This window comes from Pecten maximus, chromosome 7 (assembly GCF_902652985.1).
Source record: "Pecten maximus chromosome 7, xPecMax1.1, whole genome shotgun sequence".
Lineage (NCBI taxonomy): Eukaryota > Metazoa > Mollusca > Bivalvia > Pectinida > Pectinidae > Pecten > Pecten maximus.
In genome coordinates, this window is record NC_047021.1 from 20,173,390 (window position 1) to 20,192,744 (window position 19,355).

The 19,355-nt window shown below is 37.2% G+C and overlaps 1 protein-coding gene across 3 annotated transcripts; it reads left to right on the top strand.

Moving 5' to 3' along the window:
- Positions 1–2,362: 2,362 nt before the first annotated feature.
- On the top strand, positions 2,363–15,464 carry LOC117331840 (protein phosphatase 1M-like). Of its 3 annotated transcripts, XM_033890783.1 has the most exons (13): positions 2,363–2,901; positions 3,009–3,057; positions 3,435–3,676; positions 5,053–5,194; positions 8,181–8,276; positions 8,693–8,839; positions 9,769–9,881; positions 12,264–12,348; positions 12,642–12,760; positions 13,135–13,198; positions 13,389–13,496; positions 13,742–13,893; positions 14,507–15,464. In XM_033890783.1, the coding sequence occupies exons 3-13, from the start codon at positions 3,456–3,458 to the stop codon at positions 14,640–14,642; spliced, it is 1,383 nt and encodes a 460-aa protein (XP_033746674.1). In that variant the 5' UTR covers positions 2,363–2,901; positions 3,009–3,057; positions 3,435–3,455; the 3' UTR covers positions 14,643–15,464. The 3 variants fall into 3 exon arrangements, with proteins under 3 accessions (XP_033746674.1, XP_033746675.1, XP_033746673.1); XM_033890784.1 differs by lacking the exon at positions 3,009–3,057 and having other exon boundaries at positions 2,800–2,901; XM_033890782.1 differs by lacking the exon at positions 2,363–2,901 and having other exon boundaries at positions 2,908–3,057.
- The last annotated feature ends 3,891 nt before the right edge of the window (positions 15,465–19,355 follow it).

A 19,355-nucleotide genomic window follows, 5' to 3' on the forward strand; every position in this document is an offset into this window, starting at 1 on the left:
TGCCTGATGATGTTATATCAGGACTGTTGATGTTCTGTCAGGAATGCTGATTTTTACCCAAAATGTGTTGCGTAGGCGTTGTGCACAGTTGGTACTTAACACTGTGTACTCCGACTACCTGACATAGAACCTCGGGGAAACCGACACCTCAGACAAAGCGGACAGGATAGACGTGCCGGACAACCACGGACTAAAACGCGGGGAAATCTTGTAAAGCAATCTAATTGAAATCTAGACCATATCATTCTCACTCCTTTACATGAACATCTAACAACATCCCATAATAAGACCGGATTTTGAATCTAGATTTGTATTTTTTGTCCAGTATTAAAATATTTCCATTTATATATCCGTGATTTCGATACGCATAGTGAACTGTATGTTGGAAATGTGGGCCAATGCCCAGTGTTCTTTTTATGTAAAATCATTTTCCCGATATATCTTTTTTTAATTGGTTTGCTAATAAATATTATCAGTGTACAGACACGTTGTATAGGACTGCACTATCGTAGATATAACAAACATCACTAGTCGCCCCCTCATCACACAGAGACATAGGGTTAACGGTGTTTAAGTTAATTTCCTATAGTAGTTTTCGTTGGCTGTATCAGTTTCAACTAGGTCACAAAGACGAGCCAACTGTAAAGTTTTCCTACAGAAGTTATAATCTTCTCAGTATCAAGCTAAGGTAGCCGCTGTGTGACTTGTGTGGGATTACGGGGATGATGACTTACAGTATGACCTCTCCATACATCAAAGTGGAGATCAACAGCCCGAAGTGTCCATTTAATCCCAGTATTTTAAACAGAAAATAAAACCTTTATAACAATTACATGAAAAGACAGAAAGAAATGATTCTGCTGAACTGATGAAGAAAGAAAGAAAAGTTCAAATGTCGGGAAGTAATAGTAAGGTAATTACGTGAATTGTAATGCAGGTGTCGGTAGAGCTCCTGTACATTGGACTAAAAAATATCAATTAAACATGTAAATTCAAATTCATTTTGTCTTTTTCACATGATGTATAGCGAAAACATATTTGCAATGTAATTCATACAATTATTGTAGTGTTTGTAGTCGATACACAGCACTGTTTCAAGACATAACGTTTACTTTTTTATCAAGGACAAATTATGTTACTAATTATTCTGATAAAAGTACACATTTTCATGAATGTTTTAACATTAGTTGTATTCATCAATTCAGTAAACTTGTAAGATACGTGTGAATGCAAAAGCTACACACACTATGTGGTGTTATTTATTTATTTATTTTTCAGAATAACCTGCCTTAATGTCCATTAAATCAGCTACATTTTTTTAAAAAATATTTATTTTAAATTTCTTTATTTTGCTTCTTTACAAAACTATCCCCCAGCTGTTATTTAGAAAAAAATATTGATTTGATGGTGTGATTATATATATATACATTAGTGTAGATGTAACCCTCATTAACGACAGCGGGGTATTAATTACTTAGCACGTGTCACGTCATGTCCAGCCCTAAGTGGGGTCAACACATGTCTAATAAGCTCAACTATAAGCTTGTCATCCTAGATTAACGGTCAAGATTAACGTGGATTACTGACCAGGGGGGCATTAACAGATTATCCTCGATTAACTCTCTCCACAGGTTCAGTCAAGTATCGTACTCTACAGATTGAACTTTGCCTACCTGATAATCTAACGATTTTCATTCTTAAACAAATGTATTCTTATTAAGATTTTCACAATCTTAATTTGATTCAGTTTTATGTGTAGTACCCGCACCCTCCCCCTTCACACCCCCCCCCCCCCCCTCCCCCATACACACCACCAGCCCCAGCCCCCACAACACCACATACATTTTCATTTTTCCCGGTTTGCTGTAGTTTTAGACATGACTTTTTTTTTTTTAAATAAGATATAATTTGATAAACGTATTGGAAGAAATTAAAGGAGTAATACTTTCAAGGTGGACAGTAATGTACTGCAAACTCCGTGTGAGTTAAATGTAAAAATCGCTGTAATATATATTAACAATTAACGTTAGTTTGCATGGCCGTAAGATTTAAATAATAATAATCTCTTAATAAAAAACAAGGCAGAGACAGTCCTCAAAATATACTATTGTTTAGTACACTAGACATGGCCTATATCATAGTCTTACTTTACAGTCACCTTATCTGTATAGAGTATAACAGAGTTCTTAATGAATTAATTTCTAACTAAATTGGTGAGCTTATAGGTTGAGCAGAGACTAGCCAAGTACATGTACATATTAAACTATATGGTTTATTTACTGCTTTGGCAAGAGCTCACAGTATTTGTTTTGTTTTTGTTTTGTGTTTTTTTTTTTTTTTTTTGTTTGTTTGTTTTTTTCTTCAAATGCACAGCTTTATCATATATTTGAAACTCGTAATAATATTATCATAAAATGCACAGAAAATAATGAAATTATTTCGAAATGAAAGAGAGCTCCACGGAAAACATTTTTGCTGGGATCAAATCAACTTATTTGAACCCATGGTCAACTAGTACCAAATAATTAGCGTTATTAACATAGCTTATACACTTGTAGGTCCATATAATCATAGCCTATGTCATAATTGTCATGTCAACATAAAATGATTTAATAAAAACATGCAGACTATAACTATTTTCAACATATCGCTTCAGCACTATTTAATTCATGATAATCCTAAAACGTATGTATGTATATCATATCACGTCTCTGTGATAATGAACCAAACGTTTTGAGTCCGTTTCATCAGGGTCAAAGTTCAAGTACTTTGTAGTAGGGGAGACAACTCGCACTACCTTTCTCTCCCCACTCTCATCTCACGCTACACCGGCATGGACTCGATAGCCTAAATCCACACCATCAGTGACTGCTTTGTTAACATTTACGACACCTATCACTGGTTGGTATTTATATTGACTTTGAATGATCTGTAAAGTTGCTCTTAGTATAACTCTAACTCTATGCATTCCAAAACTGATGGGCTTGCTACTTCCGTTTTCCATATAGGAAGTGTACACGACTGCTGATGACCACACCTGCCTCTGTTGGTGTAATGGTAAATATACGGTCACTTTGTCATATATCAGCTATCGATCTATTACTATAACGATTACTTCAAACTTTAGGGTCGATATACCGGTGTTTCCATGTCGGACTTATAAATGATGTATTAGTATAGTATTATTAGTAGAAAAAATACCAGTGTTGGGATGCATATATTGTCAAGATTGTCAAGAAACATTCTGTTGATGTCTATATATATATACGATAAATGTATAAAGTTTTATGGCGAGTCGACATAATATTTCCTATGTTTTTGTTATATACCTCCATCTGATTCACCGAGGTTTCAATGTAATATTCATGCACTCTGATATCACATGTTATGTACAAAGGATATCGTTTAGTTTGTTTTGTCATTGATGACCACAGGACATGGCCTGACCTGGTGTAATGATGTGGGGGAGGGTTCAATCATTAGTGGGGAATGTTGTCAGTAAGATAGTCCCAAAGAGCAACAATACCACCGAGCCAAATAAACCACACAAGTACCTGTATGAGCGACCTCAGTTCCTAAATCTGGCACAGAAACAGCAGCAGGAGGCAAAAAGTACAAGTTCCCGAACTATTGTCACTGCTGGCAAGACTCTCCCGAGGCGAGCAGGTTACGCAGAGTAAGTTGCAACCATACCTCCTTAAAGCCTTCTATACTTATTGAACGTTAAAAACAATTATTGATTGGGAAAAAAAGATTTTCCTTTACTAGGATCTAAAGACAAAACATCCACAATGGTGCTGATGATATTGAGTTACACGGTAAGATAATTACTTAATTATCATCTGGTAGTGTGGATTTATGATACATGATGTTGATTTATGATACATTATGTGGATTTATGATACATGATGTGGATTTATGATACATGATACACTGTAAATAATTATCTATCATCTGATGATGTGGATTATGATACATGTATGTTACACAGTAAATAATTATCTATATCTGATGATGTGGATTATGATACATGTACGTTACACAGTAAATAATTATCTATCATCTGATGATGTGGATTATGATACATGTATGTTACACAGTAAATAATTATCTATATCTGATGATGTGGATTATGATACATGTATACACTGTAAATAATTATCTATATCTGATGATGTGGATTATGATACATGTATGTTACACAGTAAATAATGATCTATATCTGATGATGTGGATTATGATACATGTACTTTACACAGTAAATGATTATCTATATCTGATGATGTGGATTATGATACATGTATGTTACACAGTAAATAATTATCTATATCTGATGATGTGGATTATGATACATGTATGTTACACTCTAAATAATTACCTATATCTGATGATGTGGATTATGATACATGTACGTTACACAGTAAATAATTATCTATCATCTGATGATGTGGATTATGATACATGTATGTTACACAGTAAATAATTATCTATCATCTGATGATGTGGATTATGATACATGTATGTTACACAGTAAATAATGATCTATATCTGATGATGTGGATTATGATACATGTATACACTGTAAATAATGATCTATATCTGATGATGTGGATTATGATACATGTATGTTACACAGTAAATAATTATCTATATCTGATGATGTGGATTATGATACATGTATGTTACACTGTAAATAATTATCTATATCTGATGATGTGGATTATAATACATGTATGTTACACAGTAAATAATTATCTATATCTGATGATGTGGATTATGATACATGTATGTTACACAGTAAATAATGATCTATATCTGATGATGTGGATTATGATATATGTATGTTACACAGTAAATAATTACCTATATCTGATGATGTGGATTATGATACATGATGTGGATTATGATACATGATGTGGATTATGATACATGTATGTTACGCAGTAAATGATTATCTGATGATGTTGTCATAGATTCATCTCTTTAAGTGGAGATATGCTGTTTGTCTTGTTTATAGTGTAGTAGGATGATGAAGGTGTTTGTTTTGTATAGAGTTATCAATGGGGGTAAAAGTGCTGTCAACGAGGATCAGGGAGCGGCAGAGGAGTTCTATTTGGGTTATAAACCAACCAAGTTACCATCAGATAAAAACCGACCCTCCATGGCCATGACGGAAGTTGTAGGTGATGGATCGGTGAGCCATTTGTCATCCATCGACAATGACATATTTATGAGACTTGTTTTAGTTTTGTAATATATATAGTGAAAATAAGTATTAAATAGCTGAGAAACTGAAGATGTATCTTTGTATCTGATGTGAGTTATGTCCTTACTGTATGTTTGTACGTGATGTCATTACTGTATGTTTGTATCTGATGTCCTTACTGTACGTTTGTATGTGATGTCCTTACTGTATGTTTGTATGTGATGTCCTTACTGTATGTTTGTATGTGATGTCCTTACTGTATGTTTGTATGTGATGTCCTTACTGTATGTTTGTATGTGATGTCCTTACTGTATGTTTGTATGTGATGTCCTTACTGTATGTTTGTATGTGATGTCCTTACTGTATGTTTGTATGTGATGTCCTTACTGTATGTTTGACATCTGATGTCCTTACTGTATGTTTGTATGTGATGTCCTTACTGTATGTTTGACATCTGATGTCCTTACTGTATGTTTGTTTGTGATGTCCTTACTGTACGTTTGTATGTGATGTCCTTACTGTATGTTTGTATGTGATGTCCTTACTGTATGTTTGTATGTGATGTCCTTACTGTACGTTTGTATGTGATGTCCTGACTGTATGTTTGTATGTGATGTCCTTACTGTATGTTTGACATCTGATGTCCTTACTGTACGTTTGTAGTGATGTCCTTACTGTATGTTTTTATGTGATGTCCTTACTGTATGTTTGTATGTGATGTCCTTACTGTATGTTTGTATGTGATGTCCTTACTGTATGTTTGTATGTGATGTCCTTACTGTATGTTTGTATGTGATGTCCTTACTGTATGTTTGTATGTGATGTCCTTACTGTATGTTTGTATGTGATGTCCTTACTGTATGTTTGTATGTGATGTCCTTACTGTATGTTTGTATGTGATGTCCTTACTGTACGTTTGTATGTGATGTCCTTACTGTATGTTTGTATGTGATGTCCTTACTGTATGTTTGTATGTGATGTCCTTACTGTATGTTTGTATGTGATGTCCTTACTGTATGTTTGTATGTGATGTCCTTACTGTACGTTTGTATGTGATGTCCTTACTGTATGTTTGTATGTGATGTCCTTACTGTATGTTTGTATGTGATGTCCTTACTGTATGTTTGTATGTGATGTCCTTACTGTATGTTTGTATGTGATGTCCTTACTGTATGTTTGTATGTGATGTCCTTACTGTATGTTTGTATGTGATGTCCTTACTGTATGTTTGTATGTGATGTCCTTACTGTATGTTTGTATGTGATGTCCTTACTGTATGTTGTATGTGATGTCCTTACTGTATGTTTGACATCTGATGTCCTTACTGTATGTTTGTATGTGATGTCCTTACTGTATGTTTGTATGTGATGTCCTTACTGTATGTTTGTATGTGATGTCCTTACTGTATGTTTGTATGTGATGTCCTTACTGTATGTTGTATGTGATGTCCTTACTGTATGTTTGTATGTGATGTCCTTACTGTATGTTTGTATGTGATGTCCTTACTGTATGTTTGTATGTGATGTCCTTACTGTATGTTTGTATGTGATGTCCTTACTGTATGTTTGTATGTGATGTCCTTACTGTACGTTTGTATGTGATGTCCTTACTGTACGTTTGTATGTGATGTCCTTACTGTACGTTTGTATGTGATGTCCTTACTGTACGTTTGTATGTGATGTCCTTACTGTACGTTTGTATGTGATGTCCTTACTGTATGTTTGTATGTGATGTCCTTACTGTATGTTTGTATGTGATGTCCTTACTGTACGTTTGTATGTGATGTCCTTACTGTATGTTTGTATGTGATGTCCTTACTGTATGTTTGTATGTGATGTCCTTACTGTATATACCAAATGGTGTGTGGAACTGCAGATGCCCACATCAGTTGGCATTGTATATTATATGACAATTTTCCCATGCCTGGTTAGTTCTGGCAATAAACCCATCCATGGCTGCTGCAGTATGGTAATTTGGTAAAAAATGTTATTAAGTTGTCCTATGATAAGACCAACCCGACTTTGTACCAAATCTTATGCTCGCCTGGGCTTATATAGGATAATTGTGGTAATAAAACCTACTTTGAAATATTTCATACCCTTGCTGTATTGATAGGGTATAGAGCTGTTGACCTACTTTGATTTCTGCATATTTTTTTTAGCCCACCATTATTTCTCAGAAAGTACTGAACGGATCTTTCTCAAATTTCACATGAAGGTTCCTCTTGGTGCCTAGTTATGCATAATGCATTTTGAGACCAATCAGAAAACAACATGGCCGACAGGCAGCCATCTTGGATATTGACAATTGAAGTTTGTTATCGCTATTTCTCAGAAAGTACTGAAGGGATCTTTCTCAAATTTCATATGAAGGTTCCCCTTGGTGCCTAGTTATGCATATTGCATTTTGAGACCAATCGGAAGATAACATGGCCGGCAGGCAACCATCTTGGATTTTGACAATTGAAGATTGTTATCGCTTTTTCTCAGAAAGTACTGAAGGGATCTTTCTCAAATTTCATATGTAGGTTCCCCTTGGTGCCTAGTTATGCATATACTAGCATTTTGAGACCAATCCTTCCTGATAACAACATGGCCAACAAACAGCCATTATCGCTAAATCTCAAATTTCAGATATAGATTTCTCTTGTTTGAAAAGTACTGGAGGGATGTTTCTCAATTTGCATAGATTAGTAAAAGTAAGGGAAAAATAGAGACAAGATCAATCTGACATGGAACCTATAAAGATCATTCAATGGTGGGCACCAAGATCCCTCTGGGATCTCTTGTTTATTCCTGTAACCTAATTTTGAATATTTTCAAGTGTTAATATAATTATAGGATTTGGTATCTGAAACCTACATTGGGAAATTTGATATATTATAGGATTTGATATCTATGACCTACTTTGGGATATTTGATATGCACATTTTGTAGGATTTGGTACATGTGACCTACTTTGGGATATGTTTTAGGATTTGGTACCTGTGACCTACTTTGGGATATTTGATGGCCATGCTGGTGCTGATGCAGCTTTATTTGCATCCAAAATCCTACACAAACACATTGAGGTATTATAGCTATGTGTCCTAAACATGTTTAATCCCAACAGATAACATCCCGTGTATGTTAATAGTGTAAATTTAGGTTTCAGTAAACATTGTATCTGGTTTATCTTCAAAAGCGTCTTTTGGATTGAAGTACAATTAAACGTTGGTTGTATAGGTATGAGATATTTGAATTTAGAATCTTCTCTACCTTTTCATGCATTTAATCGTTAACTAAATCATATAGCACATGCATGCATTCTCTATGTAATCTACACAACAATCTAGTTCAGTGTAAAACACCATTATTTGGAGTTATTATCTATTGAGAAAGTGATGGCCTCTACGTCTGAATATAATGATGAACTGTCTATATTAAATATGAAATATTGTGTATTGATATAATATTTAGGAATGATAATTTGTATTGTACTTCTCAGGACAAGCTCAATTGTGTTTGGGAGGTCATCAATCAGAAACTATCGCCCTCTAAACAGGAAACAGAGCGCCTTTCCCTGGGCAATTTAAGCCACATCTCAGTAGATGATCTCATCACTGGTATCCTGGAGGAGGCATTTGTTGAACTGGTAAAATAGTGCTTCATTCTGTAAAATTGTATACATAGAGGTTACACGACCAGTGGTTGTTGGATGTGGAATTTATTTCACACGAGTAAGTTATTTTTTAAAAGTACAAAAGACACGAGCTTTAGCGAGTGTGAAATAAATTCCATATCCAAAAATCACGAGTCGTGTGACCTGTTTCTACCACAATGATATCGGCTTGAATCAAAGGGAAACGTTGCCAAGTCTTATTTCACGTATACAAATAAGGTGTACAGGTGACGGCCGGGACCCGGTGATGTGACGTCATTCTATTATTGATGACGTCAATAATGATTGCAGCTCGGGTCAAAGTTCGAATTTTTGACCGGAAGGCCATATACCACTTGTGTTATATAACATATATTTATCCAACAGTCGGGCCATTTATACAATGGCTTGAGAGTGGAATAACACAGCGTTTTGTGGTACCTTTCATATGTAATATCTCTCATGTAGACCCTCATATTTACTGTGATAATTCCTCTCTCATGTCGACCTTTAAGACCCTCATATTCACTGTAGTCATTGCTCTCTGTTGTTGACCTTTAATGCCCTCACATCTTGACCTTAAGGCCCTCATATTCACTGATCAGGATCATTGCTCTCTGTTGTTGACCTTTAAGGCCCTCACAACTTGACCTTAAGGCCCTCATATTCACTGTTATTATTGCTCTCTCATGTCGCCTTTAGGCCCTCATATTTACAGGGTCCATTACTGTCTCACATTGACCTTTAAGACCCCAATGCTCACTAGGTACTTTGTTCCTTAAAGTTAAGATCTTTAGATACCTCAGATCATCAAAATAATGAGATCATGTCGAGTCAATCTAATTATATTATTGTAGTTTAGTATTGTAACCCATGATACATTTTATCATTAGTATGCCAAAGTATTCTCTGCTTTATTCCAGGATGATCAGATCCTGCGAGAACGCCTTACTTACACAATACGAGGGGGTTGTGCTGCTATCATCACAATGTTTATGTTTGGGAAGGTATATGTAGCCAACGCAGGAGACTGTAGGTATGTACCACAGGTTACTTTAGGTACGTGTTCTACCTCAGGTTACTGTAGGTACGTGTTCTACCACAGGTTACTGTAGGTATGTGTTCTACCACAGGTTACTGTAGGTATGTGTTCTACCACAGGTTACTGTAGGTACGTGTTCTACCACAGGTTACTGTAGGTATGTGTTCTACCACAAGTTACTGTAGGTACGTGTTCTACCTCAGGTTACTGTAGGTATGTGTTCTACCACAGGTTAATGTAGGTATGTGTTCTACCACAGGTTACTGTAGGTATGTGTTCTACCACAGGTTACTGTAGGTACGTACGTGTTCTACCACAGGAGACTGTAGGTATGTGTTCTACCACAGGTTACTGTAGGTACGTGTTCTACCACAGGTTACTGTAGGTACGTGTTCTACCACAAGTTACTGTAGGTACGTGTTCTACCACAGGTTACTGTAGGTATGTGTTCTACCACAGGTTACTGTAGGTACGTGTTCTACCACAGGTTACTGTAGGTACGTGTTCTACGGTCTACCACAGGTTACTGTAGGTACGTGTTCTACCACAGGTTACTGTAGGGACGTGTTCTACCACAGGTTACTGTAGGTACGTGTTCTACCACAGGTTACTGTAGGTACGTGTTCTACCTCAGGTTACTGTAGGTATGTGTTCTACCACAGGTTACTGTAGGTACGTGTTCTACCACAGGTTAATGTAGGTATGTGTTCTACCACAGGTTACTGTAGGTACGTACGTGTTCTACCACAGGAGACTGTAGGTATGTGTTCTACCACAGGTTACTGTAGGTACGTGTTCTACCACAGGTTACTGTAGGTACGTGTTCTACCACAGGTTACTGTAGGTACGTGTTCTACCACAGGTTACTGTAGGTACGTGTTCTACCACAGGTTACTCTAGGGACGTGTTCTACCACAGGTTACTGTAGGTACGTGTTCTACCTCAGGTTACTGTAGGTATGTGTTCTACCACAGGTTACTGTAGGGACGTGTTCTACCACAGGTTACTATAGGTATGTGTTCTACCACAGGTTACTGTAGGTACGTGTTCTACCACAGGTTACTGTAGGTACGTGTTCTACGGTCTACCACAGGTTACTGTAGGTACGTGTTCTACCACAGGTTACTGTAGGGACGTGTTCTACCACAGGTTACTGTAGGTATGTGTTCTACCACAGGTTACTGTAGGTATGTGTTCTACCACAGGTTACTGTAGGTACGTGTTCTACCACAGGTTACTATAGGTATGTGTTCTACCACAGGTTACTGTAGGTACGTGTTCTACCACAGGTTACTGTAGGTACGTGTTCTACCACAGGTTACTGTAGGTATGTGTTCTACCACAGGTTACTGTAGGTATGTGTTCTACCACAGGTAACTGTAGGTATGTACCACAGGTTACTGTAGGTACGTGTTCTACCACAGGTTACTGTAGGTACGTGTTCTACCACAGGTTACTGTAGGTACGTGTTCTACCACAGGTTACTGTAGGTACGTGTTCTACCACAGGTTACTGTAGGTACGTGTTCTACCACAGGTTACTGTAGGGATGTGTTCTACCACAGGTTACTGTAGGGATGTGTTCTACCACAGGTTACTGTAGGGATGTGTTCTACCACAGGTTACTGTAGGTACGTGTTCTACCACAGGTTACTGTAGGTATGTGTTGTACCACAGGTTACTGTAGGTACGTGTTCTACCACAGGTTACTGTAGGTACGTGTTCTACTAAGGTTACTGTAGGTATGTGTTCTACCACAGGTTACTGTAGGTATGTGTTCTACCACAGGTTACTGTAGGTATGTGTTCTACCACAGGTTACTGTAGGTACATGTTCTACCACAGGTTACTGTAGGTATGCGTTCTACCACAGGTTACTGTAGGTATGTGTTCTACCACAGGTTACTGTAGGTACGTGTTCTACCACAGGTTACAGCAGAGTTTGTCTTTCAGTAGAGGTCAACTGTTGAAAGAGGTTACATATCAATAAACATCAACTGCAGGTCACCTGTCAATAGAGGTCACATGCTATAAAAGGCCACTGCATTTGTTAACAAATTTTACTTCTGATGAGTCAGTAAAACACACCTGCCAAGGGAGATAACCCTTTCAGAAATTAATACCTGTCGTGCCTTTACTTCTCATGGGTAAGTAAAATACAGCTGCCAAGGGAGATAACCCTTTCAGAAAAGACTACCCCTCTTACCTTTACTTCTCATGAGTCAGTAAAACACAGCTGTCAAGGGAGATGACCCATCAGAAAGATTATCTGTCTTTACTTACCACCTATCATTTGATATAACAATATAAAATAAAAAACTGTTTTGGTTGTGTACTGATATGTAACTGAAAACTAAGGTAGTCATCTTTGATTTCAGAGCAGTATTGTGTGCTGGGGAGAAGGTAATCCCATTGTCTCGTGACCACACGCCATATTCTGAACGTGATCGACTAACTAACCTAGTAAGTACAAGTCAGATCAACATTCATCTTACAGGGTTAAGTTTATTACTGTTGTGTGGTCATCAGAAAAGTTATCAGATTTCTGATTGTGTTGTGTATTATTGAACTTAAAAATTCATTATGTAAGTAACAGACAATAAGAGTCATGCTAGTGAGAGAGTATATCACACAACAGAAGGTTATTGTCAACTTTTACTGATAGCACTACTGTGGGTGATCAGTCACACACCAAGTGCTGTGTAACATTATATACAAACATAGGTTCCAGTGCATTGTGACATACTTTACTGTAGGGAGATGCCAAACCAGAGCTGCTGCACGGAGAATTCACATGCACGGAGTACACACGCAGGATATTCCGAGAGGACATGGGTAGGAGGGTACTGTACAGGTCTCCACACATGACAGGCTGGTAAATATGTTCATATCAGTTTTCATGTGTAGTCACATGACAGGATGGTGTGCTGTCACATGACAGGATGGTGTGATGTCACGTGACAAGATGGTGTGCTGTCACGTGACAAGATTGTTTGTTGTCACATGTCATTATGGTAATTAGTCATACACAGTATGTTGTGAATTCACATGACAGGATGGTATTTTGTCACATGACTAGATGATGTGTCATCACATGACATAAGTGGTGAGATAAGAAACTATAAATCACACATCAGTACAGTTACACCTGACTAATTGATACAAGGTGTACTTTGTTTTACTCCCTCCAATAGATGTTGTCTGTGTGTAATACTGTCTGATGAAAACATGTGGTATTTAATGTTACAGGGCATATAAAGTGGCAGATTATGATGCGCTGAAGTTTCCACTTGTGACCAGGACTGGAAAAAAGGTATGAAGGGGAAAACTACAGTATATACTTAACTATACTGTTCTCTATCATTATTTTTTTCTTCAGTGTACATCCTTATTTACATAATAACTGAAAAAAGAGTTGTAAGTAAATCTATCAAGCTGAAATGTCCAGATAAAATTTTTGATCAATACCGTGATGTTACATACTTTATATTATACGTTTACAGTCCCGTCTGATGGAAACTATCGGTGTAGCCAGAGGTTTTGGGGACCACGACTTGAGGGTTTTTGATTCAGAAATATATGTCAAACCTTTTCTTACATCTATTCCAGAGGTAAGCTCAGTGCAGATTATTAATTTTGATTTTTTTAATGTAAAACATGGAGGTATTCAACTAAACCAAAAGAAGGCAAGGGAAGCACCTGGTACTAGTCCTTCATACTGAAAAAAAAATTAAAAACTTAATATAAGTTTAGAGTATGCTAATAGATTTCGTGTGTAGACTTAGTCACAGTGTTTTAGTACTTTAAGCTTTTATACAAATTGATGTCTCAAATGTAACAGCTGTTTATCTACCAGGTTGAGATTTATGACACTACAACAGAAGAGCTAGAGGAGAATAGTGTGTTGATTATGGCATCAGATGGATTATGGGATGTTATATCTAACTCAGAGGCTGCAGCCATTGTCCGTCAAACTCTCGCCAGCTATAATACCAACGACTACAAAAGGTAAATGAAACAAAAAAGTTTTTAATAAAACAAGGATTTACAGGGTATGTTTCTCATGGGTCAGTAAAAATCACCTGTCAAGGGAGATAACCTATCAGAAAAGGTTACTTGTCTTTACCTTTACTTCTCATGGGTCAGTAAAACTCGCCTGTCAAGGGAGATAACCCATCAGAAAAGGTTACCTGTCTAAATCTTGCCTGTCAAGGGAGATAACTGATAGTTTTCTGATTCGTTATGTGATCTTTATGGACAGGTTTGGCTGAATGTATTTAGGCTGATAGGTTTTTAGAGTGAATGACTATCAAGCATGTTAAAAGGATGGCTTTGACCTACAATTTGTACATTAAGATCAGAGATTCAGTACCCCAAATTTATCTTATTTTATAAGAGTTACTGAATTGATGAATCATGCAGCCAGGATTTAGTATGTATATTATGCTGGAGGAGAAGGTATTGAGTTTGTTTAGAAGTAACCTTGACCCATATTCAAAAAGTTTTACAACCTTTAAGTCTGACCCATATTTCAGTTTAGTACTTGAATAAATTTAAGGAAAAGTCTTACAAATAAATCTTACTGATCTTTAAGATAATACAAGACATTCTGTATCATCAGGTTTGCTGCTGCTGCACAAGAGCTGGTCACGCAGGCACGAGGGTTCCATGCAGGGCAAGGATGGAGGAAGAAAAATTCAGATGACCAGGCGTCATTTGACGACATCACTGTTTTTGTCATTCCTTTACATGACTGAAATTTAATATCAAGTCACAAGAATGTTATCGACATATCGATGTTGTGACATCAGTCACCACTGAAGTCCGAAGTCTGAAAGATTTTAAAGTGGTTGCCAGCATGTCAGCCGCCTGGTGGGGTCAATCTACCCAGCTGTATAAATACAAGGTGCTAGCCCATCTCATTGATGATGAGGAAATAATTTGAAGTCTGTGATAGGTGTGCTTATTGTTTATGTTTTTTTTTCAAATTATTGACCAATAAATGGTTTAATTGCTTGTACACATTCCATTAGAGTTGTGCCAGTTACAATTTTTTCTGGAAGATGAAACCGTAAAAAATATATTAAAACCTTTACACTTGGTGCCATCTCTTTGAATGAGACAAATATAAATTCGATTTTCAGCATCAGTTACAATTCTGTATACAACCATGGATGAAGTGTTTGTGCATACTTTTTCTACCAAGTCCTCACCAGGGGGACTATACAGCTACTTTCAATTAGTGCCATATTAGATAATATCACAAAATATTAGGAGATATTTTTTTTTCAATATACGTCATGTTTATGTTTATAGCTGATGTTATAATTAGAGCATAACAAGTCAATGACATTTTTTATGTAGAAGTTTCAGTAAAGAGCCATTAATAAATACAATTAAAATTTGTATTCTTTTGGGGTAAAACTTCTTCAGTGTTTATTAACTTACATCATTGTGAGGTGAAAGCCAATAAGAATGACAGGCTTTGTGTACTGTGTTAATATATTGTTATATGTACGGGAACAAATGACATTATTTTCAGGTTTTTAATAGCTCAAATCTAATTGTTGTTATTTCGTCTTTTTAGGTCATCTGACCCGAAGGGTCAGGATGACCTATAGTCATCATGCTTCGTCCGTCGTCGTGCGCCGTGCGTCGTGCGCCGTCCGCCGTGCGTAAACTTTTCACATTTCAAACTTCTTCTCAAATTCCACCAGTGGGATTGAGCTGAAACTTACCTGAAATCTTCCTGAGATGGTCCTGACCAAGTGTTGTTATTTTTCGGGTCAGTCTGAAATCCAAGATGGCCGCCATAGCCGCCATTTTGAAAACACATTTTAAACTTCTTCTCAAGTTCCACCAGTGCTGCTGGGCTGAAACTTGCCAGAAATGATCCTGAGATGATCCCGACCAAGTGTTGTTATTTTTTGGGTCGGTCTGAAATCCAAGATGGCGGCCATAGCCGCCATCTTGAAAAACACATTTTAAACTTCTTCTCAAGTTCCACCAGTGCTGTTGGGCTGAAACTTGCCAGAAATGATCCTGAGATGATCCCGACCAAGTGTTGTTATTTTTTGGGTCGGTACGAAATCCAAGATGGCCGCCATAGCCGCCATCTTGAAAAACACATTTTAAACTTCTTCTCAAGTTCCACCAGTGCTGTTGGGCTGAAACTTGCCTGAAATGATCCTGAGATGATCCCGACCAAGTGTTGTTATTTTTCGTGTCGTTCCGAATTCCAAGATGGCCGCCATAGCCGCCATCTTGAAAAACACATTTTTAACTTCTTCTCAAGTTCCACCAGTGCTATTGAGCTGAAACTTGCCTGAAATGATCCTGATATGATTGCGACCAAGTGTTGTTATTTTTTGGGTCGGTCTGAAATCCAAGATGGCGGCCATAGCCGCCATCTTGAAAAACACATTTTAAACTTCTTCTCAAGTTCCACCAGTGCTGTTGGGCTGAAACTTGCCTGAAATGATCCTGAGATGATCCCGACCAAGTGTTGTTATTTTTCGTGTCGTTCCGAATTCCAAGATGGCCGCCATAGCCGCCATCTTGAAAAACACATTTTAACTTCTTCTCAAGTTCCACCAGTGCTATTGAGCTGAAACTTGCCTGAAATGATCCTGATATGATTGCGACCAAGTGTTGTTATTTTTTGGGTCGGTCCGAAATCCAAGATGGCCGCCATAGCCGCCATCTTGAAAAACACATTTTAAACTTCTTCTCAAGTTCCACTAGTGCTTTTGAGCTGAAACTTGCCAGAAATGATCCTGAGATGATCCCGACCAAGTGTTGTTATTTTTCGGGTCGTTCCGAATTCCAAGATGGCCGCCATAGCCGCCATCTTGAAAAACACATTTTAAACTTCTTCTTAAGTTCCACCAGTGCTATTGAGCTGAAACTTGCCTGAAATGATCCTGATATGATTGCGACCAAGTGTTGTTATTTTTCGGGTCGGTCCGAAATCCAAGATGGCCGCCATAGCCGCCATCTTGAAAAACACATTTTAAACTTCTTCTCAAGTTCCACTAGTGCTTTTGAGCTGAAACTTGCCAGAAATGATCCTGAGATGATCCCGACCAAGTGTTGTTATTTTTTGGGTCGGTCTGAAATCCAAGATGACCGCCATAGCCGCCATCTTGAAAAACACATTTTAAACTTCTTCTCAAGTTCCACTAGTGCTTTTGAGCTGAAACTTGCCAGAAATGATCCTGAGATGATCCCGACCAAGTGTTGTTATTTTTTGGGGCGGTCCGAAATCCAAGATGGCCGCCATAGCCGCCATCTTGAAAAACACATTTTAAACTTCTTCTCAAGTTCCACCAGTGCTGTTGGGCTGAAACTTGCCAGAAATGATCCTGAGATGATCCCGACCAAGTGTTGTTATTTTTCGGGTCGTCCCGAATTCCAAGATGGCCGCCATAGCCGCCATCTTGAAAAACACATTTTAAACTTCTTCTTAAGTTCCACCAGTGCTATTGAGCTGAAACTTGCCTGAAATGATCCTGATATGATTGTGACCAAGTGTTGTTATTTTTCGGGTCGGTCCGAAATCCAAGATGGCCGCCATAGCCGCCATCTTGAAAAACACATTTTAAACTTCTTCTCAAGTTCCACCAGTGCTGTTTCGGCTGAAACTTGCCTGAATTGTTCCTGAGATGATCCCGACCAAGTGTTGTTATTTTTTAGATTGGTCTGAAATCCAAGATGGCCGCCATATCCGCAATCTTAAAAAACACATTTTAAACTTATTCTCCAGTTCCGCTGGTGTCATTGAGCTGGAAATTTGTGAGAATGTTAAGGAAGGAGGGCAAACTAAGTGTTGATGTTTTTTTCGGCCTCGTAAAAACTTTGACATGGCAGCAATGACGGCCATTTTGTAACATGATTGCGCAATCATGGTTTGCATGAACAACACCTATTTCAAACTTCTTCTCAAATTCCACCGGTTGGATTCAGCTCTTACTTACCAGAAATTATCCTTAGTTGGTCCAGACCAAGTGTTATTATTTATTGGGTCGGTCAGAAATCCAAGATGGCCACCATAGCCAACAGTGCCACTATATACTTGCTACAGAGAATGCATACTACAATAATATAAGGGTTTTAATTTAGAGTCAGATGACCGTTAAGGCCCCTGGGCCTCTTGTTTTTAATGATTACTAAGAGAATGAATTATGCTGTACTCAAAGTACTTAATGAATAGTATGTATTTTATAACTTTGATATACATGTATGCTTGATGGATGGAGAACTTTGTACCAATTATGTGAACTGTTCATCATGTAGAATAAACATTTATGAAAGCAATCTTAAGACCATATCCAATTGTGAGCCAAACACATTAAATACCCTTTGATAACAAGTAACAGTATTTGCTGGTTTAAGTACAAACTGATGTCCATGTATTCAGAGTGATGACATGTTTGCCACATAATGAAAATCTTAACATAGTTAAGTATCATTGTGTGCTCAGATTACCATGGTCAATGACATAATTACCATAGTTAATGGCATAATTGCCATGGTCAATGACATAATTTCATCCAAAGTTATATCAAATTACCTAAATTATGATGAATAGCATTTACCATTTAAAGATGAAGGCAAATTTGAAGTTTGTATGAAATTAGTCTTTGTAATATCAAGTAGCACAAAGATTTTTGGAAGTTTTACTAGATTAGGAGAAATAGGAATATGGTTGAAGAGAGGTAGTGTAATACACAGTTATTTTATTTTTTTAAATATTGGGGAAGGGAGGTTATTCTTTTGCAATTAAACAATTATCTTGAAGGTATCATTTGTCTATATTTCTTTGGTTTCCAAAGTTCTGTATATGTTTCATCTTGAAATACAAGAAATAGATTATCCTTGCTGAGTAATTTATAATACAAATATGTTTCTTTTCAACATTTTGTTAATACATTTTGTTAACAGGATGAATGTTCCCTTTCTTCATTACTTTGTTTTGACTAGTCATAAGCTAAGTAGCATTCCATGGTTATAAACTTGTTTATTTAACTATAATAATTCTTAGTATTTTTATTACCGTTATAGATAAGTAAAACTATTACTAAAAAATAAAGATGAGAAAAATCTCCATTTGGAGAAATTCTCCAAGAACCAACGTCCTGACAAGTTTGTATATGTGTTGTTCAGGTTCATCTGCTTGGTTTCATGAGGATACTTAGTGGTATGCAGAGCCCTGTTAAAATAACAGCAAACAAATCAAAACAGAAGGAGAGCAGCTGCTGAAGCCAGGTTTCATACAATATAGTCTTCATTCTGCTGGTTGCCAACATGTTTCAGCCTTAAAGGCAGGCGCCATCTTAAAAGGGGCATAGCTTACATGGTGTAGCTAGGAGTGACAATGTAATGGAAGGTCATGGCTATAGTGTAGGTATACCCTAGTTATGGTTATACAGTGGACACTGTCTAAACCGCACTTCATGGTGACTATACAA

Excerpts from the sequence above, each read along its gene's own strand:
- LOC117331840 (XM_033890783.1), top strand. The coding sequence starts at position 3,456 with ATGATGTGGGGGAGGGTTCAATCATTAGTGGGGAATGTTGTCAGTAAG. Across the intron at positions 3,677-5,052 it reads AGGCGAGCAGGTTACGCAGA|AGTTATCAATGGGGGTAAAA; the intron begins GTAAGTTGCAAC and ends TGTTTTGTATAG. Across the intron at positions 8,840-9,768 it reads AGGAGGCATTTGTTGAACTG|GATGATCAGATCCTGCGAGA; the intron begins GTAAAATAGTGC and ends GCTTTATTCCAG.